The sequence below is a fragment of the Phasianus colchicus genome, chromosome 1, assembly GCF_987193195.1.
Source record: "Phasianus colchicus chromosome 1, bPhaCol1.hap1.1, whole genome shotgun sequence".
Lineage (NCBI taxonomy): Eukaryota > Metazoa > Chordata > Aves > Galliformes > Phasianidae > Phasianus > Phasianus colchicus.
In genome coordinates this window covers 121978126-122005320 of record NC_143436.1, presented here as the reverse complement: position 1 = coordinate 122005320, position 27195 = coordinate 121978126, and the positions used below count along the sequence as shown (strand labels likewise).

Below are 27195 nucleotides of genomic sequence, written 5' to 3'. Positions count from 1 at the left end.
CTTAACGTAAGTGAAAGATTTGTGTAGATACTGTCACTACAAATATCAGATAGCTATCCAGAACGGAGAGTAGAAATTGCTGAGATTCTCTGGTTTAAAAAGACAGCTAACTGCTAGGCATGGAAAAGAATGCAGAAGTGGCACCCATGGATGGTAAGTATGTTAGCAGAGTATGTTAGCGGGGCAGCACACTGCTTGTTGGTCAGCCTGGAGAAGAGCTGTAGACATTCCTATGAGAACGTGCTGCCTTCACACAGAATCATAGAATGGTTTGGGTAGGAAGGGACCTTTAAGATCATCTAGTTTCAATCCCCTGTTATAGGCAGGGACACCTCCCTCTAGATCAGGTTGCTTGAAGTCCCATCCAGCCTGGCCTTGAATGTTTCCAGAGAAGGGGCATCCACAACCTCACTGGGCAACCTGTTCCAGTGTCTCACCACCCTCACAGTAAAAATTTTTTCCTCTGTGTCTTTAAAACAGCCCAAGCTGCCATATGAAAGGTCCCTTGTATGATACTCTATTCCTTTATCTCTACCTTTGTACTTGTCATGTTATGAGCCCTGCTCAGATGTTGGGCAGTAGGCAGTATTCACAATTGGCGTTCCCTCTTTTTTTTTTTTTAGACATGGGGAGGTGTGGGGGAAAGATGAGAGCTTCTGGAAAAGAGAAACTAACATGACGTAGGAGGAGATATAAAGATTTTTTTTTTAAAGTTTATTCAGGAGTGTTGAATTTAAAGCAGTGAGAGAGTGTCAGTGCCACAAGTTGGGATGGCTTCAGTGGGCTTGGACGTGGTAGCATTGGTTAGTGGCATTCATAAAGTGCAAATCTGAGTGCAGAGGAACTGGATGCTACTGAAGACTTTCAAAACAAGAAGGGAGAGGGGGGAAGCAAATGTGATCATCCTCTAATTATGAAGGGAACTGAAGGGCAAGTGGCATATAAATGAGAGTTAAAAATAGGATGAACAGTACATCTTACCTTGGGAAGGATATATGGGATGTGTTACTGGTAGCTCCTGATTTCAGTCAAAAAAAAAAAGTGATTTGTTACAATGAAAAAGAGAAGAGGATTTTTTTTTTTTTTTTTTATTTCAGTTCCAGCTTTTGTCGGTGTAGTGGTTGTTAATTAACCTGACATCTCTGCTTTTTCTTCTGTTTTTTTTTTTAACGAAGCTGCAGATCTTTCTGGTGGACTTGTGCATAATGGGCTGCATGAATTCCTCCTATGGGTGCTGTTTTTTAAGTGAAAAATTACTGCTGATGCCACAGGTGACAGTTTTCCTTGGAATAAATAAATAGACCAGCTTCTGGTAGAGCATACTCACATTTGCAAATGGATGATATAATTACATTTTGATTAGTACAGGAATTGTGTTCAGACCTGCAGCAGTATGTTCTGTGGCTTCCCCTTGTAATTTTAATTGCAAACAGCTTGTAGCATTATATCTCATTTTGAAGCACCTGTAAGTAAAAACTTGATTTTAAGTACATGTGATGAACGCACAAAGCAAAATTATCAGTGCAAGTTATTCTTTTTTGCAAAAAAATGAAAATGTTGCACTGAAAACTAAAGAATCTGAGAAGTATTTCTTCAAAACTACATATGAAATTGAAACTGGTGAGGATTTGAGACCTGATTTAGGGTCTTGGATCATTAGGAAACTAGTGCTGTAGGCTAGGTAATTTGTAGCTAATGAAAATTAATATGTAGGAGAAGGGACAACATGGCTAATTCTAGAGCTACATCTGTAGTACTGTGAAGTTGCCTGAATATGGGATTACAGTTTATTCTTGTCATCAAATTGCAAAGTACTGTATAGCGTAATTGTTGAAAAGAAAATGAATTTTTTCAATTTTAGGTCAGTTGTTTTGTTTGTGAAGGACTCTTACAGACTTAAAAAATAAAATTCTGTGGTACATATGAGCAGCTCTACGAGTGCTAGGTTAATCACTGATCTCTGTACTTTAAAGTCTGATAAGAGCACAGTTCAGTTTTTGAGATGATCGTTATTAAATGTACCATGATGAAAGTGAATGGATTTGTATCATCTAGCTGGCTTTCAAAATCACTTGTGGAAGCCAAGTTGACCTAAAATGTCACAGTACTAAATGAATGTCTTGAATACTCTAATTATATTAACTTGTTTTCTTAATTGTTCCTATGAATCTAAAGCTTCCTTTTTAGACTAGGGAACACACGGTAGTGAAGGTAAAACATTAACAGAAATAGGAGCTTGCCTAGTATTTCACTTTATCTTGCTACAGGCTTTTCTTGGCACATCTATTTTTCATCAGAAAGGATTACAGTATATTTTTAAATAGTAAGCTGTCCTTTTGCATGTCCTGGTTAAAGTAGTTTTACCTAATTACTCAGTTTTGTGTAACTCCTAATTGATGGAATACCCTTCTAAAATCTGCAGAAAATTTTCTATTCTTTTTGGCTAAAAATTATTTTCTTTGGCTAGAAATACTTTTTTTTTTTTTAAGGTACAGCAGTATTAATTTCTCATTCAAAAAGTGAATTGCATTTAGCTGTATGTGGATGATAAAGTTCAATGCCTCTGCTTCTTGCAAATAGTTGGACTATTCTTTATCAAAAGCCAGCTTCTCTGTTTTAAAGGATGTTTATTGAAGCTTCTTTTTACTATAGGAAACGAAAACAAAAAAAAACCCATACGTTTTGATTTATAGACTTTGTATTTTCATTATATTAGCCCTGAATTACTTCTAGCTTGCACTGCTAAGTGAAACCCATCTTCATACAAAGGCATTTTAATAACTTAGAATGTGGTGGCTTAACTTCACACTTGATGAAAAATCTCTTATTTTTTGGAATTCTATTGTAATTGTTTCAAGATGTATAGCAACGTGAGTCATTGTTTCCAAATAGCACAGGTAACTTCTGGTTGGAAACAGATACCAACACTGCTCTTTGTTTTATTGTTGTCTGTACCTTACGGACTCTGATAAAACAGCTGCCATTTCTTCCTACATGTGAATATTAGTTTGTGTAGTTGTCTTAGTTGTCTCATTTTCAAACCATGAACTTGTGCTGCCTTTATTGAAGTAAGTTGTCCATAAAATCAGTTGACCATAAAATGCTTTGAGAGAGAGAGCTTCATTTGCATGTTGCTGTATCTACTGGTCTTCCAGTCCACAAATAGTCTCTTTATAAGACATATTAAGGATATTGCTATATACATTTCCAATAACAGATTACCATGAATACCAGTGTACTGAAAATTGTGAAGCAGTTTCTGTATACTTAACTTTGACTGAACAATGTTACTGTCATTATCAGTTTATTTTTTTGATATAAAAATATATATATTTTTTAATTGTAAAGCTTTCCAATGTAACTGAGGTTTCGTAAATGTAGTCATGAGCAGAGATAAAGGTGAAATTCTAGGATCAAAGAAAAACTTGGTTGTTTGATTATACACCCACCTCCTTTTCTGACAGTATACTTCTTGATCCAGAGGCAAGCTATCTTATTGAAATCAATTAACATTTCCAACAGAGATGGAGTAGTGCCATGGTTGTGCTCAGAAATATGTTCCAGGCAGTGCCATCTGCAGAGTACAACTGACTAGCTTCTTCTGCAGGATCAAATTTCCTGTGACTGTAAAGAATTCAGCTGAATGGGGTGTATTTTTTTTTTTCCCTCAAGGCATCAGCTAGTGAAGAATGGTGTTAAAGAATGTACACAAGATAGTAACTAGTGGAACTGCAACCTGGGTTCTGAACCTGCTCTAACTTTCTAAGTCTGTCGTGCTTCTGATGTTATAAATGTTGCCGTTGTGAGGAAGAATCAAAATTAAGTGGGGTGCTAATGGGAATCAGCAGAAACTTTGCTAGTTATGAAGGCTCAAGTGATGCAAAACAAAATCTATTATTTTAGTGGGCTTAAAATAACTATGTAAAAACCTGTTTGGAAATTCTGGGATGTAGCATCCTTCAACATCCTTCATCCAAGTCCCTCAGATCACCAAATCTCCCAGGTGAATCCAGTATCAGAGAATCAAATGAGGGGAGACCGGACTGCCTCTAATATTTCTTACTTTGTGTTGCCATGGATGTTAGTGAAATTGACAGTTTGTTTATGTTGGCAAAGATTCTTTTGTTGCTCAACCAACATCCCTTCAGTTTCACATGTACATGTACAGAGCCATATGCAAATGCACGTGCACACACATGCACATTTGTTCAGTTAATAAGCTAGAGCAAGCGATTTCTTCTGGTCAGTTTTAGAAACCATTGCCAGCCCATTCTTTCTGTTGCTGCCTGAATAGATTTTTATATGCATTAGTTAGCATACAGTTAGGCTGATCCTTTTTATTCTCACAAATAAAAGCACCTGTGTCTCCAGAATGAGATATGAATAGCAGTGATTCTGTTCATTGATAATGTTCTTTTATAATATTTGCTATGCCCAGAGCGTTGAAAATACAATTTTTTGTTGTTGTGTTGTTTTAAGGCTACATAAAAAATCTCACATCTAGAATTGTGGCATAATGAAATCAAATCAGAGTTAGTACTGGCATGAATGGCAGTTAACAAACTGCTGCTGGGATTGTTGCTTATGCTCTCTACCAGCAGAATGCTTGCTACTATATCAGCATTATATCAGCATACAAAGGACAGAAGGCAACATTTATCTGAAGAAGCTGTGTTTTACATGTCCAGGTTAGACCAAGTAAAGCAATGAAGCTCTGAACTTTTTTGTTTATTATAGCTCACGTTTGGTTTTTTTTCAATATTTGTTCCTCCATATTCAAACTAAAGCAGCAGCATTGCTTTTAAATATTAACAGATAATTTCGTTAAGTAAAAGACTGGAAAATTTTACTCCACGAAGAATCTAAAAGCTTTTCAATTATGCTTTTTTCTTCCATGTCCATTTAAAATAATTCAAGTGCTTTGGTATTCAGAGAAATATAGATCTAGGCCATCAATATATAATATGCTTTCTGAATCCTTATTTATTTTTTAGACAACGTTTCACCTAAATCTTAAAGGTTTATTCAAGTATCTTATCTGAAACATCTGAAACATAAGAAAAGCAGCTGCTTCTAACAGAGCCTTTTCTGAATGTTATTTAAGGCTTTATTGATCTCAGGTAGTACCTTCAATTATAGTGGGAAAAGGAAATGCAGAGCTTCTGTTGGAGGTATTTATAGCTTTATGCATATACTCATTGGAGAACATGTACTTTGTTGTCAAATGTGCAAATTAAAGAAGCTGGGTGAGCTTCAGAAATCCCGGTCTTGCTGCTAGCTGTGCCAGATTGCTTTGTGGGAAGTGAGAATTGATGCTGCACAGTTGCATTGGCAATGGAGCTGTTCTTACTTCAGTAGCACAGTTGGGAATACTTTATTTGTATTTCTTGCTTGTGCAATCCAGTGGACTATGATGCTACCAATATAGCGGTGAAACTCAAAGAATGCTGACACGGTGGTGGTAATACATCTGAGGTTCCTAATGTTGGTCACTATTTCTTTATTTCTAAAATATACTTTTAAAAACTGGTTTGTATGCAAGTTTGTGCAAGTGGGAAAATAAGGCATCCAAAGACAAAGTCAAATGAGTGGAATTAATCCCACCTATTGTTTTAGCGCATGAGTCTTACATAACTGAACTCCTTAGTTTGTATAAATGAACCTCCAAAAAGCACCTCATACTGTATGAAAATGGGTTAAGTTGGTAACTTTCTGGCTCTCTCCCTCTTTTACTAGCTCTGGAAAAGCTTTGACAATGCACATTGGATATATAACTCTTAGTTGCCTAGAGGTAAACAAGATCAGCTCTACCTTAGGAATTGTTTGACGTTTGCTCTAGATGTATTTAGTCTCTTTAAATACAGAACATACTTGTTCTCAGTTTAAATTTAGTTTTGGAGATTGCAGCTTCTATTTTGGACCTGAAGAAAGTCTTCAGGTTTTGGGTTTGTTTTTTTTTTTTTTTTGCTTAAACCAGTAGTTCTAATAAAAGAACATTACCTTTCCCCCTCAGATTCTTCCTTGCTTACTGTGATAAGCTTTTTTGCACATAATTTTTTAGACTTCTTAAATACAAAATTCATCATCTAACACCATATGGATACCCACGCAATTGTCACACAGCTGTCAGCTTCTAGTATTTGATATGGTGTTGCTGGTAGCCTGTTGCCTTCATTCGCTGTGCATATCAGGACTCTGTGGAATGAGACTCATAGATGGTTTCAGTGGGTTTGCAGCTATTCTTGAATTCTCATCATTTCTTTGCTTTCAGTAGAGTTGGGTTCCACTAAAACTGTAGGTATTCACAGATTCATATTCTTATTTGTTATGCTGTTCTTAATGCTAATTTCTGAATCCTGTTTCTTTTTCCTGGTTCTGTCTTTTAATGTTTTCAATCTGCATTTCTCTTCCTTCTCTTCCTAGTCTCTTAAGTTGCTATATTCTCTGATCCTCAGTACTTAATTCTTTACTTTTCTTCCCCCTTTTCTCTCCATCTGTTGTTTCCAGTCTTTGGGGCAATAAAGAGACCAAGACACACTTCCTTTCCCTTTTCCCAAGAGTTATTTTGTTATATTTGGGCAAACTTTCACTGTGAACATGGAGTCTACGTGATACTTTTTTTCCCTGACTCAAAAGTGCATGTATGTTTGTATGAGACCTAAAGGAGAGATGTATGAGATACTCTTATCAGTATGAGTAACTTTTCTAATAGCTGTTTTTATTGAGTGTTCTTGGAGCTCATGTGATGGCTAAACTTTTTTTCACCTTTTTGAGAAAATACACTGATCTAGTTATGAGTCCTCAGATGTTGCAGAAACTACCTGAAATAAGTCCACAAACATTTTCTCAATTTAGGTCCAAAGCTAAAGTTTCAGATATATAGCACAGAGGTAGGAATGCATTTTACCCACACATCTTCATGAAAATAGCACTTCCTTCTTCATTTCTTCAGTAGTAACAGAAGTCTTCATCGGGGGCAGTTTCCTTTATTTCCTCATGTACATTTAAATGACCATACAACTTGTTTAGAGGCAGTTGTGCTGTTCCTCTGACTTCTGCAACAATGAACAGAACAGTGTATATTTGAGGTTTGAATTTCACCAGCTTTCCTTTTTAAGAAGTTTGAACTGGATTTTAATCCTTAATACTGTTCTGTAACGAAGAGAAGGTCTCTAAAAGGAATGCAGTTTTAAATGCTTGGCAGAGCAAAATGTCAGTATTGTTAAGAAACAAGAATTTGTTGGCCAAAGAATGTGCTGTCTGTCTGATCTTGGAGAAGAAAAGTCTGCCTTTCTTTACAAACCTGAATGCAGAAAGTTTGAGAAGTAAAGGTGCCCAGTAAAACCTATTTCAATATGTAGACTGAAACAAACATTAAAATAAAAAAAAAATCTACTAAATCAAAAGGGAAGAAGGAAAGTGTTGCTTTATGTAGAACAACCATCAGTTTGGTAAAGTGTCAGAAGTGAGAAGTGGTTGGTGGCAAGTCAGGAAAATAATTCTTCTCTATTATGATGCTAAAACTAACTAAAAATTGATGATAAGAAAAGAGAAGCAACTGGCACCTATAGAGAGCTTCCCTGTTATAATATTAGCCTAGAACATGGCTTTGAGAGCACAGGGTTGTCAGCAAAAATGAGTCTGATGGCAGGAGGGAAAACGTGAAAGAGCAAAAATGTTACAGCATTTACAAAAATACATTGTTGGGGAAAAATAATTCCCTCCTCCCCCTTCCCCCCCTTCCATATTATAGTATGTATATAGTTATCTTAATCAAAAAAGTAACCAAGGAACAAAGGCTATAAAATACAGGTGTTGTGCTGTTTCCTGTTCAATCATCCCTTCCCTAAGGAACAATCTAAATACTAAATACTATTACTAAAATTCTGAAAAATGAAAGTAGTATTTCTGACCCTTATTACTACTTGGGAGAAAAAGGAGATATCATATGAAGGACTTGGAATGGGAAACTCGAAGTTACTGTAGACAAATTGTTGGATAGCAAAAAATACAGTGAGTTGTGGCCAGTTTACCAGGCAAAACGTTTACTCTTTACATATTAAATTGCATGGACAAGACAGTGTTATACTACTTTGCATGCCCAGAATGGGAAAAAGCAGATTTCAATTCAAAACTTAAATATCAATAATAAATGGAGACAATTGTGAATTAATTTCTTTTTTATTTAGTTTAAAAATAAAAACAACAGCACAAAAATGTTTCTAAAAATCTGTTTTTACTTATGACTGGAAAATCCAAATGTGATTTCCATGCATCTCGTGGGCCTGAGATAAAGACAATTTAAAAGGAAAGAAAGAAAAAAAAAAGGGGGGGATGCTATGATGGTAATGTTTAATATTCATGTGGGGGGTGAAAGGTGTACTTGAGTTGCCTAAGCACAAGCTTCTACTGCTATTAGTGATACCTGGGGTAGTGTGCCTTAGTAACCTCTGCTTTCTGCTTGAGGAGGTATGCATCTCTATAAATTCTCTGCCATTTCTGCCAACACCATGGGAGTGCTGCAGATATCTAGGGGTTCTTAAATGTTGTTGTTAGGGGAACACGGTAATTTCTGGAGCTAATGGTAGCTCAGGGATCTCCAGCTCTGCTGACTGTAATAGTAGCTTGAACACCTAACTCACGTGCAGAATTTAGATGTATTAATCTGAAACCAAGTTCCACCTGAAGAGTTTCGGTCGAAGAAACCTGCTTGACAAGTCTGTCCAGGTTTAAAGTGGGGCTTTTTTTTAGAGGTCAACACATACGAGGAGGAGCTGAGGTTGGCTCAGCGCAGAGCAGAGGAGCTGAGGGGAGGCCTGATGGCGGCTGCAGCTCCTCACAGGGAGCGGAGGGGCAGCGCTGAGCTCTGCTCTGTGTGACAGCGACAGGGCCCGAGGGAACGGCATGGAGCTGTGTCAGGGGAGGGCAGCTGGGGCTCAGGGAAAGGGGCTGCACCACAGGGTGGTGGGCATGGAACGGGATGCACAGGGCTGTGGGCACGGCCCCGAGTGCTGGAGTTCTAAACTCTCAGACGTTGGTTTCGATTTTGGGTGGTGCTGAGTGGAGCCAGGGGTTGGACTCCATGATCCTTGTGGGTCCCTTCCGACTTGGGTTATTTTATGATTGATTTTTTTTCTTTTTTTTTTTTCTTACACGATAGGAAAAAAGCACCTGTCTGTTGATAAGAATAGTCACAACAAGGTCTAGCCAAAAACAAATTGTCAAAGTGACAGATTAGAGGAAAAAAAAAAAAAAGGAAGTGCTAAAGGTTTCTGGCAGAAGGAAATAGATTGTATCAGCTGCAAAAGTTGAGATTTCTGAGTTGAAGTCTGAATTGTGCTTTCTGAAGTTTAGTAAATCATGCTGTTTTGATGCTCAGATTTGAAATTAAAAAAATGGAAGAGTCAGATAAGACTGTAATATATTGATGCATGTTTAAAACACAGAAGTACTTCCCATAAGCTTTACTTGTCTTGGTTTACCAGGTACCCAGGGAAGGAGTGTTACATTATTAATACAAACAGTTCAGAAAATGGTTTAGCTACGTGCATCTTGCTAGTCTCTGCATTTATGGCAGCAGCAGTCTCATAAAAGAGGAACATCAGTATCATAAAGCACAAGTTGTCTTTCTGTTTTTTCTACTTCATTGTCACTTGTATTTCAAGCATCAAAATTAAGCTATAAAAAGTGATTAAGCATACTGGTAGCTGTCCAATGCGCTATTATACCATGTATTAAATAGCTTTATTTTTATTTCCCAATTTTTAGGTTTAAATGAAAATAAGGAAAATAAGTGAAATAGAATTGGAAGAAGATTGTGATTTGAAACTGGAAGGAGTAGTGATTTTTCAGTATCAGAAAATATGGCTACTTCATTATTTCTTAATTCTATTTTATATCTGTGGTTGAAATTAAACAATGGTGTCAAATTGTAAAATGATAGGGATTAATGTTACTGTAGTAGTACAACAGGATGAAATGAAGCCCAGATTATTTAAAACAAAGACAGTTGCAGTAATGCTGGTTTTCCATGAGAAGCCAAAATAATAGCGGTATTTAAAATATTTAAAAGCTGTTCTGTCTTTTACATCCATTTCATTACATTCTTGTATAATTTTTTATGGGGGGTGGGGGAGGAATCTTGCCTGGAGAAGCCTTACCAAAAACTGTATGGAAGAATGAAAGTTTCAATGCTAACCATTATCATCAGTCTAGTAGTCAGCAGAAAACACTTTCTTCACGTGTTATTTTCAAAGAAGCATTTTAGGGCTGTGGGACTCTTAACATTCTAACATGATAACCTTGGGTTAAAGAAACTGTTAATTCCCAACGTTTATGAAATCCCAGCATTCAGCAGAATGCGGGGAGAATTTGCACGGGGCTGGCATCAGTTGATAGAGCTCAACTCCCCAGGCTTCCTTCATTTGTGCCTGCATCTTTAGTCTGAATAGCTTCATGCACCTCTGCTGTGCCTGCAAGGCTGAGATTAGTCCTGACTTTTGTGGAAAGTAAAGGAGAAAAAGGCATAAATCAGAAGATTTCAACATTTTTAAAAATATAAAATGCAACCTAGTGCAAAATATAAAATCTGTCAGCATTCCTGAGAGGTATGAGGCAGGTCAAAGGGATCCACAATCCACAAGCCTATGGATTGTATATAAGCTGCTCATTCAGTTTACGTGTTTGTCTTTTTCTTGGATGAGAAATAGTTGCTGTTTATTATTTCCTTAAATGCAACACAAGCATTTACTCATAATATCCAATCTGAGAACACCTTTCTTGTAACTGCTTATGAAAATCATAGATACAGAAATCAAAAGAAACTGTTTCAATCTGCTTGCATTTAAGGAAATAGGAAGTCTCTTTCCACCCTTGCACATATTTAAGACTGTTTTCTGACAAACTGCTAGCTAAAGGCTTCAGTCTTTCTTTTTGTGCTTACTCCCTCAATGGAATAGCTGAGCTTTTGTAACTGTCCCTACTTTGAAGTTTTCTAGTGGATCCAGGTTGGTTTAAGTATCCTCTATTCCTCATTTTTTTTTCTTTTCTACCATTTACTTCAAAAAGGAGCATGTTAAGAACATAAATTCCTATTCTGTTAAGAGTCTTCTCCTGCAGTTAACTGGTTAGTAAATAATACTTTGCTTTCAGAAGATAGGAAATGGATTTGTGGTCATTCTAGATGTTTCTTATCAGGTAAACTCTCATATGTATGTGTTGGAGAAATTCTGATCAGTTCTTCAGTAAAGGTATTATGAAAGCTCAGACAGACTGTTCTGTCATTATTTACCAAGAGATCTGTCTCTTCCTAAAAATAAACAAGACTTTTTGAATTAGGATATAATTTCCTTTTAAACTGAAAAATTGGAGAGAGACATTTTCTCAAGGGGGAACTGCAGTGGTTGGAAAGAATCTCTGAAAGTCATTGAGTCTAATAAAGCTGGTTCCCTACAGTAAGTTACAGGAAAACGTCCAGATGAGTTTTGAATATCTCCAGAGGAGACTCCACCACCTCTCTGGGCAGTCTGTTCCTGGGCACCGTCACCCTCACAGTAAAGAAGTTCTTCCTTGTGTTCAAATGGAACGTCATTTATTCCAGTTTGTGTCCCCTGCTCCTTGTTCTGTCATTGGGCTCCACAGGCAAGAGCCTGGCCCCATCTGCTTGACTCCCACCCTTTGGGTATTTATAAGCATTGATAATATCCTCTCTCAGCCTTCTCTTCTTCAGGCTGAACAGCCCCAGGTCTCAGCCTTTCCTCATACAGGAGATGCTCCAGGCCCCTCATCATCTCTGTGGCCCTCCACTGGGCTCTCTCCAGAAGTTCTGTATTTCTTGAAGTGAGGAGCCCAGAACTGGACACAGCACTCCAGATGTGGCCTCACCAAGGTAGAGAAGAGAGGGGAGATCACCTCACTCAACCTGCTGGCCACATTCTTTTTAATGCATCCCAGGATACCATTGGCCTTCTTGACCACAAGGCCACATTGCTGGTTTGTGGTCACCCTGCTGTCTACAGGGACACCCAGGCCTTTCTCTGCAGTGCTTCTTTCCAGCAAGTCAGACCCTAACCTGTACTGATACATGCAGTTACTCTTCCCCAGATGTAGTACTCTGCACTTGCCCTTGTTGAACCTCATAAGGTTTTTTCTCTCCCTTTCCACCCTGTCCAGGTCTTGTTGAATGGCAGAAAGATAAAAACTGATCAATGCTTCTTGAGGGAAATTCCCAATGTATTTTAGATGTATACAAGATTATGTAATACTGTGTGGATGTTGTTATGACTGGGTGACAGTTCACCGATCAGTTCACAGATGTTTTTGCTTCTCAATTGTTTTTACAAAATGTAAATAGTATTCATGAGAAGAGAATGTGATTGACTTCACTTCTTCTAGCAAAATTTTGGCCTTGGAGCTTTGTATCTGTGCAGACTGGAACCATAAGTCAATCACAGAACTTGCCACATCACCATTTGCTTTGGTATATCAGCATACAGCCCTGAATTGATGCACTTGCAGCACTGGTTGAGGAATGGCAGTAACGTGCTGCTACTCCAGGGTGTGCAGTCAGTATTATCACAGCCTCTACTCACATTCGTTGATTTTAATTGATGCTTTCAGTATAGGATGAGGTTATAGAATTATAGCTGAGTGGTGTCACTTTCTGAAGGACATGAACTTATCTGTTTTTCAGTGATCTTTTTGTGTAATTGTACTTTGTGTCAGAATTTTCCTTGATATACAAAAGAAAAAAAAAAATCAGTCACAAAAATCTTTGAGATAAATTAGACACAGACGCTTTTCTTGTTAGGAGACTCTTTTCTGTCATATTTCAAGAACAGCATGTAGTTAGGTAGGATGTTTCTTTTTCCAGAGAAGCCTGGTTTTTGTTCTGATGTCCAGTTATGTTGAGCAACATCTTTTGGCTTGAATACTCCCACTGTTAACATCAGTGATTTTCTAGAAGATAGTAAAGATGCATTACTTTACTGTTTTGGAAAAGCAATGTCACATCATCTTTATTTTGTAGACACCATGAAAAAATAGGGATGTGTATCCTGTAAATAAAATTTAAAAAAAAAAATGCTTCTGAATCAGGGAACTCTTTTAGCTTGTTTCTGGTAGCAGGAGATATCAGGCAGTACAACACTGTGTGGAAACCCAGAAGAGAGATCTCTGGATGCAGAACAGAAGAGCTCTGAGAACTGATCACCTCCTATCAGTGTACTTTTCATTTGAGATTAAGAGAGTGGTAAATCCCATTTTTTTTCCCAAGGTGTTTAAATTTGGATTAGTATTAATTTTCATCTAGATGCTCTGTTTGGTAACTACAGTAGTTTTTCCAGGTGTTATTTTAAATGAGATCAGGTATTTTACAGGTTCATATGTTGTAGCAATTTGAAATCAAAAATAAAATAGATGTTTATTCTGTCCACCATGTGTGTCATCAGACATTCTAAAAGGGCTTAACTTTCTCATTGCTTGTCTTCAATCCAGCCTCTGTATGCTGTTAATAGTGGAATATTGTTACAAGTTGGAGAAGATGTGTAATGTAGATCTGACTTATCAAATAACTGAAGCAGTCTACTGCCTATCTTTTCACATTCCCATACTCGGTGACCTTAAAGCTTCTCCATCATATTACTAAAATTCAGGTGCTGCATGATCATATGAACAGACAATCATTTTGGCCCAGTGATAGATGCGCTCATTTCAGTTCACAGGGATAGCCACTCACACTCCTACTTTGAGCAGATAAAAATTGTTCAGCTTTCAGAATAACTAAGTGTCAAAAGTCAGTGAAAATGTAATTCATACCTGCTACAAGGTATTTAAAGATGAATTTCTGACATCGAACTTCTTTTTTTCTGTACTGGAATTCTAAAGTGTAGCATGTCTGCTGCATGGAATTTTGCATTGCCTTTGGCTTGATCACTGAGACATTTACCAAATCAACAATGGTTTCCATTGCCATATTTCCCAGGATGCTTTTTTTTTTTTTTTTCTTTTCTTTTTTCCCTATGCTTGGGGAGCAGAGGGAAACCAGCAGGAAAAAAAGACTGACCAGATCTTGCTAATTTCACTTTCTTCCCTTTTGTTTTACAGGAGACACATGAAATTGTGGCTATCAAGAAATTCAAAGACAGTGAAGGTAACCTTTTCTGCTCTCAGTCTTTCGTGTCAAGAACTGCTCTGCTAATATCTTTCCAGTTAAAATAAGAAGTCTCATATATCAATACACAGTTTTAAAATGGTTATGATTTATTAGCTCTCTAAATGTTCAAGGTACTACTTAGGAACTGCATTATGCATTCAAACTAAAGACCTACCTTTCCTTCTTGGTACCTTCCACTTGATATTGCTTGAATTGTGGTACCATTCATGGTAGTATGACCTATCACTTGGAGACTAGATGTGATCAGATGACAGCAAAAACTTCTCTTGTAGCACTGGCTTGCGGAGTTCTTGAGCTTTATCACTCCTCATTTAGGCGAAGGGATCTTAAATGTTGGTGGTCTCGAAGGGGTAAATGAAGGAGACAGAGAGAGGTCACTTAAAACTCTGTGGTGCACGGAGGAGTTGGGGAGCTATTGGGGACCAACTTAGCCAACTGGCTAAGTGAGGAGGCAGCAGTTCTGCTCTCCCTTCAGCAGGCTTCACTTTCTACAAGGGAACTTGCTTCTTTTCCACTTTCACAGCACTGTCTGCCTTGCACACATCAACACTATGAATCCCTTGCAGACACACGAGAGACAAACAGGAGAGGCCAAGTATGAAGTAATATGAAGAGTAATCCAGGTCTGAGGTGATGATGTAGCTGTGATCTGCCATATACTGAGGCTGTAGGTGAAAACTGAACAGTCTAATTATGTGGTTTAAAGAAACAGCAGCAACTTTATTTTAGCAAACTACACTTTTTTTGGTGTTATTATAGAATTGTGGATGGCCCTGGTGCTGTTGTTGGTTACAAAATAATAATGTAATTTTCAGAGTCAGTTAGGTGCAGCAAATTGAGATTTATCTGTAATTTTCAGATTATCCGTATTTTACTGATTTTTCTGTATTTTAGTCTTTCATTGCAGTTATTTTGCTAGATGCCTGGAGGATGTAGCTGATCTTTTAGCCTTGCTGTTCAGAAATCTGTTTTAAATCTCTATTAAAAAATGCTGATAAGTATTTAATTGTAGTGGTCATCTTGACCAGGTCATGAAGGTACTTCAGAATCACTAGCTGGAGCCCAGTATGTCTATTCAGTACATATCAAAGGCAACGAATCTCCAGCATTAAGCCACAAACAGGATTATGATATAAGACAGTATACAAATGAAAACAAAATATACAACATTGCCATTAGCTTTTGCTTTCTGTTGGTTTACGTGATTGATGACTGCTTTTCAGAGTTGTAGCTGTTTACAAGTTTCTGGAAATGTGACAGAACTTCCTTTGATGGATTTGATTCAGCCCATTTCACATCTGTCTTGCTAATATGGTAGTTCATTACAAATCTGAATATACAGTAATTATTTCTATTGCCATTTTTGTTTCACTGAATTACTGCTGTTTGACATATGCATGCTAAATGCTCTAGAAAGTGTCTGGTTATAGAAGAAGAAATGCAATCAGGCTGATGCAAGCCAGCACTGAGCACTCCGTTTTAAAATGAAATGATTCAGATTACTCTAAATTATACATATTTTTTACTAAAAACGTTTGTGGTGATAGTATTTTACTTCTTTCTCTCTTCTTGCTACAATTCAGTATTTTTTCTGTTTTCTGATGATGATTGTATGCATTGACATGACCTGTGTTATACTCTCCTCTGCAAAACCATTTTTGCCTTTTGCTTTCTTGGAAAAGCAATTTCTCTTCCTTGTGTCTTATTCCTGTGTCTTTAGAGTATGTGATGTGCAGGTGGGATTTAGTTCTGAATTCATGCAATCATATGCCATTTAATAGTCTTCTGTTGTGGGTATCAGCACTAAGAAATTAAAAACCTGGCTTTTAAGTGTGCATGGGCAATTGCATTAATGGATTTCATTTGACTAAATGAAGAACAAAAGCTAATATACTCTATTGTATTTCACATTTTGTTGGTGCTATCCTCAATGATAAACATGATAAGCACTCTACAAAGCTTTAGTAAAACACTTTTTAGCAGCTAAATTATCAGAATAATAGTTCAATTTCTTAACTCCGAATCAAAGATTCATAGATTAATTGTATCTGTGTTTTCTCTACTGCCTGCCCTCTGTGACTACTACAGTGGTCTGCATTGCTGAATTTCCATTAAAAGCTTTGTTCGGACATTTAAAATGATTCTTCTGTCTTAATTTCTCATAGATTTTAGAGAATAAAATCATTTAAGAATCAAACAGATCTAGTCAAGGCTGTTCAGAAATGGTCATTCCAATGTTTCTGCTGAAAACATAACCTTGCCAGGGCTTCATGCACGTGATAGGTATACGTGAGGTGGAAGATATGCCTGTACATATACATACATGTTTTTTAATGTACATTGTGCTCTTTGAAAAGAGAGAAATGCAGATTATTGCTTCTTACTAAACAGCTTTTTTTTCCACTGGAAACCACAGTAGTTATGAAGCGTGTACTATGAAGGTTATGTAATAACTGAACGGTCATCAGATACCTCTCTTCTGGTGCAGAAACATCCAGGCAGTGCAGAGAGCCTGCAGTGTTTAAAAAAATTAAAGAAAAAAAAAGTCTTCATACAACCCAGATACAGAGATTTTAATCAAAAGAAATATAACAATTTATTACTCTTTTTTTTAATGAATTTTACTTTCTCACTTTTGCACTCTAGAAAATGAAGAAGTCAAAGAAACCACTTTACGAGAGCTTAAAATGCTTCGCACTTTAAAACAGGAGAACATAGTGGAGCTGAAGGAAGCCTTCAGAAGAAGAGGAAAATTATACTTAGTTTTTGAATATGTGGAGAAAGTGAGTTGAGTTTGTACTGTCTTTACCGCAGTTAAATCATCAGCTTAATGGAAAAGTCTTTAAAACAACTATAGTTTTAAATATGAAACTATTGTCATCTTTAGAGTGGAACAGCAGAAAAACTCTGATACAATCTGAATTGTTGTAATTAGGCATTCACAGTGACAATACAGTACTGTTAACTTTATTATTGTTTTTACATCATTTGTTGGTCTTCAAAACAAAAAGTCATTCCATGTATGAACAGAAACACGTTCAAATTATGTAGGCTGGAATACTGAATTTTAGTTATTTATGTGAAGAAAATGTTTCATCCAAATACTTCATTTTAATTGTAAAGTTGATTCACTGTCATGTGTTATGTTGGGTAATGAATTCAGACATCGTCTTTCAAAACAAGATCATAGGATTTTGACCTTGGAATCTGTGGCAACTTTCTCCATCTCTGCCTGTTAAAAATACAATTTCTGTTTGTATATTTCTGTAACAAGTCCACTATCAATAGTTGCTTAGAGGGATTTGGCAAAGATCATTGTAATTATTTCCAATCCTGACCTCATTTGAAATGATCCCAAAATGTTCTTGGATTGGCCTACTATTGCCAAGCATCCTGGTCTGTTTCTAGGGAGAAACAACCTAGAACAGATTGGTCTTATATTAGTTTTGCAAGCTTTGAGATGGTGGTAGACCTTACCCTTATATCTTAACTGTCAAGGAAATAATTTGATGGTGTATTTAGACACACAAAGTAGAAGTAAACATAAGCTTAAATATATGTATTTATGTAGCTTTCACGAGGTATCATTCCCTTGATCCAAATTTTCATTTATCAATTCAGGATATTAACCTGCCAGTGTGATTTTGTAATACAGCTGAGTGCTATTCCTTTTCAGTCAGCTCATTTCAGTCTTGTGTAAATGGTTTCTTCCTGTAAGTACTTTACAATTTACTGTGTGGTATAACTTCATTGTATAATGTGAGATGACCTTTTTAGGCCACAGCTAGGCAGAAGACAGTTTTGTGTTTCACCAGATTAGCAACTCATGATGTGGTAGACCTTATTTAGCCATAACATCCATAGTGTGATTTGTTTCATCCATATTCCTTGTGATCCAGATATGTGACATGTGTTTGATCACTCACCAATTAGGACATATATTTAATTTGATGCTATAGTTGAATTAACTAAGCTCACGCTGGTAGTGAATTGAAAGAACACAAAAATAAAAGACACCTAAATGCATAATAAGAGCATATTTCAAAAAATGTTAATGCTGGTAAATACACCTGGCTGCAATATCTAACATTATTAAATTGGAGTAAAGGAATATAATGATAAAGATGGACATCATGTGCCTAATGTCATTTCTGTTAAACTGCCATTTCCACATCATAAAGGTGATCTTTCATATCAACTTTGAGGTCCACTAATGTTTTGCATTTTCAGGTGTGTCAATTTCCACGGGCACTCCTAAATGTATGTCGTTCAAATCTAAAGACCAGGATGATTTTTGTATTTTCAAATGAGAAAGAGTAGATGAATTAAATAAAATATGGTACAGTAGGCCTAATTTTTATTTTAACTGGTGATAAAAAATGTATTATTTACAGAACCTTAGCCCTGCAATGCTCAGTTCCAGATTACGTAAAAACACATTTAGTCTGATTTTTTTTTTTAATCTATTTCCCTTAGTTAGTGTTTTCATGTACGGTCTCACTGTGTTGATGCTACTGTTTTCTTTCATATTTATAATACTAACTTCTTGACTTTCTTATACAGCACTACAGGCCACTGTGTAGACGAGAACCTAGCAAAAATCAGCACAGTTCCTTAACAGAAAATTCCTTTTCTGAGGTCTGAGCTGCATTTCTAAGGAAACTTGCTTGCAAGCACATAAGTTCCAGTATTTGTTCATAGATTGCAAAACTCAGAAATACTTCCAAATATTTTCAAAGTCTCCTTTTGTTTTGTCTTATACTTATGTTCATTAAAATATCTTCCAAGAGAAATCTCAAGTGTTATTACATGACTAAAGAAAACATTTGTCAGAGAGAAATTATTTTAGATGAAAAATCTGTTCAAATGCTTAAATTCTTAATAAAATGAGTTGTGTAAGATGATGTAGCCAAAATACTTATTTCCATTTCAGTATTCAGTAAATAAGATTCTTTTTGTTTTCAAGTTGGCTGCTGCTGCCCATTATTCATTCAGTTAAGAGTACAGACTCCACTGTACTTGAAATTGTGCAAAATTGGAGATATTTGCTGACATAATAGAAATCTAAATATCGTTTCTCAAAGAGGAAACTAGCCAGTTTTTACTGTTCATCACCAGTTAAAACAATCCATTTAATTTTTAGCTAAGTATATCCATAAAATGTTAATGTGGACATAGGACTACAGTAACTAAGATATCTAAGGTTTATACAGCAGATGCGTATCCGTGGGATATTCCATAGATTACTATTTATGTCCCTGTGAGGCATTTTTACCTCTGTTACCTCATTAGCAGTAATATGTTGCTTTAGGTATACCCATTCATGTATAGACATGGTTTGTGATTAGTCACAGCCCGGTATGTGAAAGACATAGAACTAACTTAACAATTAAGAAAACAGTATGTTAAGGTGTAGTAGGATATTTACAAAATGTTGTACTTAATTAATTTTTCACACAACCCCAGTAAACTGCTATTTGTTGGAGCAGCTTTTTGTATGGAAATGACTTTTTAGAAATTTTAAGTGAGTTGATGACAGCCTTTTAAGGAATTGTGGTACATCTGCATCTTTAATTGTCTTCACAAATGCTTTTTTAGAATGAAATTAGCTAGTAGTATGTTTATGATTAAAATACACTCCCTAAATGTTAAACTACTTTTTTTTTCTTCATAGCCAGACTCGGTGGTGTAACTCTGTTTCTTCAGAAGGCTGAAAATGGGTTATGTTCAAGCTACTAAAATATAACTCTTTTAAATAATGTCTTTTAAACATTTAGAATATGCTTGAATTGCTAGAAGAAATGCCAAATGGAGTTCCACCAGAAAAAGTGAAAAGTTATATCTACCAGCTAATTAAAGCAATTCATTGGTGTCATAAGAATGATATCGTCCATAGAGGTGAGTGTGTAGTTCTGCACATGGGAATAAGCTCTGGGAAGAGTTTACTTTCTACAGGGAAGGACGTTACAGCTAGAAGGAATTTGCATTTAACATAAATATAAGCAATTACTCTTTGTCAGCAACAGCAAAACAATCTGTAAATTTCGCTGAGTATTAAGCCATCTAAGTTTCTTTAGAACTAGATTCATCTACATATAAACTTGCTGCCCACTGTCTTTGGTGTACAAGTAAAGATTGTATTAAATGCACAGTGAAGTAAAACTGCAGTACAAACGTTGCCAAAGGAAAAGGAATTCTTAAACATTTCTGAGAATTCAATTATTTCACTTCTGAATCTGATAAAATATTAGTAGAAAAGTAACCCAGAACAAGCTTGTTTTTCTGTGTTTTACTTCTGCTGAAGGCATATCTTCCCAACTTCTGTGACTTCAGCTCCCTCTAAATTTTAAGCAATTATAGTACTTGCTTTCTTTGATTTTTATCTGGTTTTATGTATTTTATCCTTACTTAATAAAATTGTGCTTTGCTTTATGGCTTTGCAAGAGTAACATTTCTAATGTTCCCAATAAATTAGAATTCTCATACAACATACTGTTTTACTAGAGACTGATCAAAACATAGGCGACAGTTTGACATATTTTGTAAAGCAGTTTGAAAAAGTATTCCATACACAGATACCACAGTATCCATATAGGAATAAGAAACAGGCTCAGAACTAGAAAACACACTCTTTATATAGAAACAACAAGAAAGCACAAAACATTTTACTAGTTAACTGGATAATTAAATGACAAGTTATTGTATTATCATGCAGCGTGCGCTTTTCTGCGTTTTCTTTTGCTCTTTAGGTATGTCTCTAAACACCTTTTATCTTCCCATGTTTTGTTGAGAAACACTTGAAAAGACTTCACGTGGCAGAAAATAAATTCTGCATATCCACAATTAGAACTGCTAGAAGCCTATTGAGCAGTTGGTCCTGTAATGCTTTGTTTATGGTTGTATGAATACATCTAAATATATTGTTATGCAATAATGTTATTGACAGCTCAAAATTAAATAGAGAAGTTAACAGCTATCTTTTCTTTCTTTGTTATTTGATACTTCAGATATCAAACCAGAGAATCTCTTAATAAGCCACAATGATGTTCTCAAACTGTGTGACTTTGGTAAGTTCAATAGATAGACTTCTTGCCTTTTTAAAGAAAATCTCTTGGAATGTAGCATTACCTCATTCTCTTGAAAGTTCTACGTCGCATGCTGTTGAAAACCCTTTCTCATGGTCAGAACTGATAACTTATTTAAGCTTATGGCTAGCACTTTAATTTGAAATATCTATGCTCTTAATTTGTGAAATACCATCTTACTAAGTCAAGAGAAATGCTGCGTTTGTTGTCTCGTCTTGTGTTGTGGAAGGATTTACTAGTACTGCTATTGGCTCTCAGGTGAGAACAGCGCAGGTGATAAACTGATTAGAAGACTGGCAGAACTGTGTATTTATCTAGCTTATGTATTTAAGAAAAGATTCCAGTTTCATAAAGGCATTTACTATTCTTATATGTTAATATACTTCTTACATTGTTAGGCGTATAGTTATAGATCATCCTCTATTGTACTAATCAAAGAAGATTGTGTCAACATGTGATTAGTGACTGAATAGTTGGAAGGGTAGAGTCAGAGGTGTACATGTGCTGTTAACTTTGTAATTCCTTACTTATCAATAACTGTTTAATGTCAGCTCTAAGGCTTTGAACAAGCAGCACCCAAGAACAAGACAAAATTGCCTATGTGAGTAATCCCCAGAAGACAGCAGGGTGGCATATACACTGTTCCAACAATCTCTATTTTTCTTCTATATGCTACATAAACACAGAATAAAACACTCTAAATAGCGTACAGTTTGGATTTGTAAAATGAAATCCAGTTCCACACAGCTGCCCAAGGTCACTTTGAAAGCTGTCATTTCATACCCCTGCAATTTTGAATGAAAAGAGGAACCATTCAAAAAACAAATAAATAAATTGCAGTAGGTTTTTGGGAAAACAGAACAAACATTTGTATATTGCAGTGCTGCTTTCAATCCTAAAGGCATTTTTGTTTAAACATTCAGAACCAGCAAGCATTCCAGGAAAAGCCTTAGAATATCCAGTCCATGTGAGTTCTTTGAATCGAGGGCTGTTTATTTTGCAGCCCCAGGAAGTGCATAGATCTGACAGAGCACAGCAGTGCTGGTGTCCAGAGCCTGTGGCTCCTTGGCCCTATCTCCCGCCAGGAGCCTACAGCTAGCCCTGCTGTGGCTGCCCTCCCCTGCCTACTCTTTCCTCTCAGCATTCCCCATAGCCCCAGGCTCTGGCTGGCACCATGTGCATTGGGCCTCTCTGCCTCTCAGAAAGCTTAGCAAACAATCAGCAAACAGCACTGGCCCATGACCAACATGTGCTTCAATCAAGACTAACAGTGCCATGAATAGGAACACCCTATAGGCACGCTCCCTTCCTCCCTCTGTCTTTGTCCTCCTGAGGGTAAGGCTCACCAGCAGAGTTGGCATTTGCCAGCAACCCTTTGTGCTCCTGAACTCCTGTCAGCAGCCTTCCTGCAGGAATTCTAAAGAAAAATCAAAAGCCAAACAAATCATACAATCGTGTTTGTTCTTGCCAATGATAAAGTGAGTTCTGCCAGTAGAGATGATGTGCTTAGTCCATAGGCTTGCTCACGTCGCATCTTCAAGCCAGATTGTATTTCTGCTGTTGGAAAAGAAATACAACCGCAGAGGCGTCCTGGTTTTGTTGTTCATGTGGATTTGTTTGAATTTTGCTTATAGTTTCAGACTTAGCTGAATTTAAAATGCAAAACAACTCTTAATACTTGGGATTCATTTTACCTTTTAGCCTTACTGCTAATTAACATTAGTAGTCAGCTTAAGTCATTACTGTAAAAATATGTTAGCTACAAGACTTTCTTGCAGGTATATAGATGAGGATGGCAGAATTTGCCCTTTAATACGACATAACTTGCTACCTGCCTACCTAGCTTGCTTCATTTTTTGGAGCACAAATACTAATTGCATACAGTGCCACATTCCTCACCATAACAACAACAAATAAAAAATATATACATCCATCCCAATGCAGATTTGAAGTAATTGTGTGTTTTGGAATATCCCACTGGACAAAACAGTTTGAACAGAAAAATTTGGTAAGTTTTTAGCAAGATAGTTCCTTGTGCCATGTTCTGTACATATCGTGCTAGAAAAAATGAGGTGGTGTGGTGCTTGCCTGGACACATGTTGTGTGGGCGTGATTTCTACCAATAGAAATGGGAAAAGAGAACAGCACAAAAGGCCAGTTAGAACAGATGCATCTGAATTGTTGGAAATTGTTAAGCATTCTGACTAGTACACTTGCTTTTTCAAAACCAGGACTTCAAAATTACTTCTTTTAAAAATTTCTTTATCTCTCTATGATGCATAAGCATAAAAATCATGAAACGCGACTGGAAAAGACCTCAAGAAATTCTCTAGTTCTTCCACCCACTCAGAGAAATGATTAAGTCTGTGTCATTCGTGACAGGCATTTGCTTAACTTACTCTTACGATCTCAGTAATGGAGGTTTCCTGGTGTTCTTAGGCACCTAGTTAAGACCTTGCATGTCATTGCACAGTTGGACTAAATGTTGAAGGTCCTTTTTAACTGAACTATTCTGTTAATGTTAGAATGCTTTACATTGTCTGATTAAGTTTGTCTTATTTCTCTGTAAGAAAAGGATGATCTTATGAACTGCTTTTTCCCCTCACGCCTTCAGCCTTTTAATGTCTTCTCCTTCTGAGTTATTTGAAGTCCTTTCATGACATGTCTTCGTTTGCTTGCTTGTCTTTCTTGTGTTTAAATAATTTTGCAAGTTTTATTGCTTTCAGAGTTGTTCTCACTCAAGCCACTTTCCATCTTCATGTTCTACTCTGTTCCTTCTCACTGATAAGATTGGTCAAGTCTTCTCCCTAATTACTTTCTCTTATTTTTGTGTCAAAAATTGTTCCAATTACCTCAGCACAATTTGGGGGCTGGATACTAGCTAGGCCACAGAATGAGCAATTCTGCTGTTAGAAAGCATTGTGCTTTCTTGAATTACCAATTCTACCTACCGTCTCTCAACATGATAACAGAGTCAGGGCAGTAGTCTGTGTATAAAATGGTTTCCTACATCACATGACAATATGTAGGTGCAGCTGAAGCCTGTGGTTTTTCCTTTCATGTCTTGACAGAATTCCATTCTATACCTAATCTATCAAAGTTGAGGCCTGCTGATTCTTTCTTTTTTTCAGATTACATTAGCTGCTGTTGATTCCCTATACACAGCAGCTGCTGACTGTGACCAGGTTCCAATGGAGTGGCCTGGAGGAAGGCTCCATCCTTGACTTGATTCCTATGGTGTACCTGGGCTCGTGGGCTTGTGCTGTACATTAGCACATGGACTGTGCGATGTGATCATTTGTATCATGTGGCACTTGTATCTTTCTCCTCTCTTTCAGGAGGAGGTTTCCCATTGTTTGTTCTAGCTGTCCCATTTCTTCACGATGGCTCCTGATTTTCTTCTCACGTTTAAAATCACGAATGAAAGAATTTCCACTGACAAGATTAATGAGATAGATCGCATAATTTCAAACAGAAACAGGGCTGCCTAGCAGTTCTAAATATAGTAACATTTAGAAATTTATCCAATCCCAATGTCCTCTTTAAGTAAATTAAAAAATAATAATTTCAAGTTTTTTAGTGGGATCCATAATTTTTAGCAAAACTATGGGAACAGATGAAAAATATTCTTGTTTTGGGATAAATTTGAAATATCTCTTCTTCACTGTATATGCCTTTCTGTTTACTAACGTTTAAAAGGGAGAGGTGTCTTAAAAGAAGTAACAGCTGTAACCTGTATCAGTAACAACTTTATTATTAGACTGGTAGTTTGAAAAAACAGTCTCTGCACCCAAACATTTACTGCAAGTTGGTGTAAATTAGTGTAACCACAGAGCTCTAGGATCTTTCATACCAATGCTGCCAAGTGTGACACTTTTGGAATACTAAAAACAAATCAATAAATAAATGACAGCTTTACAAGCATAACTGTGTGGGAAAATCATTTTTTGGCAGCTTCTGCATGAGAGCTCAAAAATAAAGAAAAAAATAATATAGCATTTATGTAGCACTTATTTTGGAAGTGAAATCATCCCTTGTATCTCTGAAAGATCTTGAGCTTTTTATTCTTTCTTCATTGCTCATGCAACAGTGGAAAGATTCCTGGTGATTTCAATGAAGTGAATTTTCCACTGATTTTTGGTAGCACATTCCAGTTAAAGAAGCATTTTGAAAATGTTGCTTCCGCTTTTTAGTCCCATAAATTTGTCTCAGTTCGAGCTCTAAGTCTATAGCAGAGTCTTGCTGCTGAAAGCTGTCGGACCTCCGTCTCTACTTATTTGATAGTTAGGTGCTTGACACTTTACTGAAACAATGCTAGCAGCTGCCCTAGAGTACTGGAAGAACTAGATGAAGAATCTAGTAATATCATTACTTTGGTGTTAACTTTTGATGAATGGAGAAGAATGAAAACAAAATACAGTGCATTCCTACTTCTGTGTTTTCTAGTATATGCATTCTTCTCTCTGTTGGTCTTATTAATTTTTCTTCCTTAAGACAGAAGTTAAGTTTTGGTATAACTGCAAATAACTCGACAGTTTTTTGATTCTTAAGAAAATTATGTGGAGGAGGAAGTTAATTTGGACTTGTTTTCTGATCCCAATTCATTGGGAGTTTGTTATGAATATGATGCTAAAACAGGTGGGAAGCTGACACTTGCGGAGTGACTTAAATCATGGAGTCATTAAAGCTGGAAAAGATCACTAAGGTCATCTAGTCCAACTATCATCCATCAGCACCATGCCTGCTAAACTATCCCTCAGTGTCACGTCTACACATTTCTTGAACATCTCCAGGGATGGAGACTGTACCAACTCCCCGGGCAGCCTGTGCCTCACTGCTTTTTCTGAGAAGAAATTTTTCCTAATATCCAGCCTGAACCTCCCTTGGTGCAGTTTGAGGCAATGAACTCCTATCTGGTTGCTTGTTACTTGGAAGAAGAGACTGACGCCCACCTCACTACAACTTCCTTTCAGACAGTTGTAGATAGTGATAAGGTCTCCCCTGAATCTCCTGTTCTCCAGACTAAATAATCCCAGTTCCCTTACCTGCTCCTCGAAAGACTTGCACTCCAGATCCTTTACCAGCTTTGTTGCTCCTCATTGAAGATACTCTCACGCTTTAATGCCTTTCTTGTAGTGAGGGGCCCAGAACTGAACGCAGTACTTGAGGTGCGGCCTCACCAGGTCTGAATACAGGAAGGTGATCACTTTCCTAGTTCTGCTGAATACAGTATTCCTGATACAAGCCAGGATGCCATTGACCTTTTTGCTCACCTGGGTGCTCATGGTCAGACAGCTATCAACTAATACCTCCAGATTCTTCTGTTCCTCACAGCTTTCCAGCCATTCTGCCCTGAGCCTGTAGCTTGCATGGGATTGTTGTGTCTGAAGTGCAGGACTTAGTAATTGGTCTTGTTGAACCTCGTACAACTAGCCTCAGCTCATCAATTCAACCTATCTGTATCCCTGTATAAAGCCTTCTTACCTTCAAGCAGATTGACACTTTCTCCCAGCTTGGTATCATCTGCAGACTTACTAGGGGTGCACTCAATTGACTTGTCCAGATAATAAAGATACTAAACAGGACTGGCCCCAGGACTGACCACTGGGGAACATGACTTGTGACCAGCTTCTCTAGGAGAATGCTGTGGTAGACAGTGTCAAAGGCTTTAATAAAGTCTAGGTAGACTATATCCACAAATGTATATATAAAACAGTTTTGCTGGTCTTTGGTGGAGTCCTGCCTTTTATAAGTTTAGAGAAATGGCCCCATTCCTTGCTGAGTCAGGGAGGAAGTGTCCTTCCATGAGAATTATATGTATCTTCTTTACCAGCTGAAAAAAATGGAGTTCAGTGAGACTGTAGTAGTTAAGATCAGTGACTGAAGTGTCTACTCTCCATGCATACGTTAAGTTTCTAATTGTTATGAATCCTCTTC

The 27195-nt window shown here is 36.9% G+C and overlaps 1 protein-coding gene across 9 annotated transcripts in view; it reads left to right on the top strand.

The window, feature by feature from the left end:
• CDKL5 (cyclin dependent kinase like 5) overlaps nt 1–27195 on the top strand; it is a 129554-nt gene that overhangs the window by 55070 nt on the left and 47289 nt on the right. For all 9 annotated transcript variants that reach the window (XM_090124883.1, XM_090124878.1, XM_090124873.1 and 6 more), the window contains 4 exons: nt 14104–14149; nt 16820–16956; nt 19951–20071; nt 21181–21240. In XM_090124883.1, coding sequence (XP_089981009.1) covers nt 14104–14149; nt 16820–16956; nt 19951–20071; nt 21181–21240 — 364 coding nt within the window. The remainder of the gene's footprint in view (nt 1–14103; nt 14150–16819; nt 16957–19950; nt 20072–21180; nt 21241–27195) is intronic.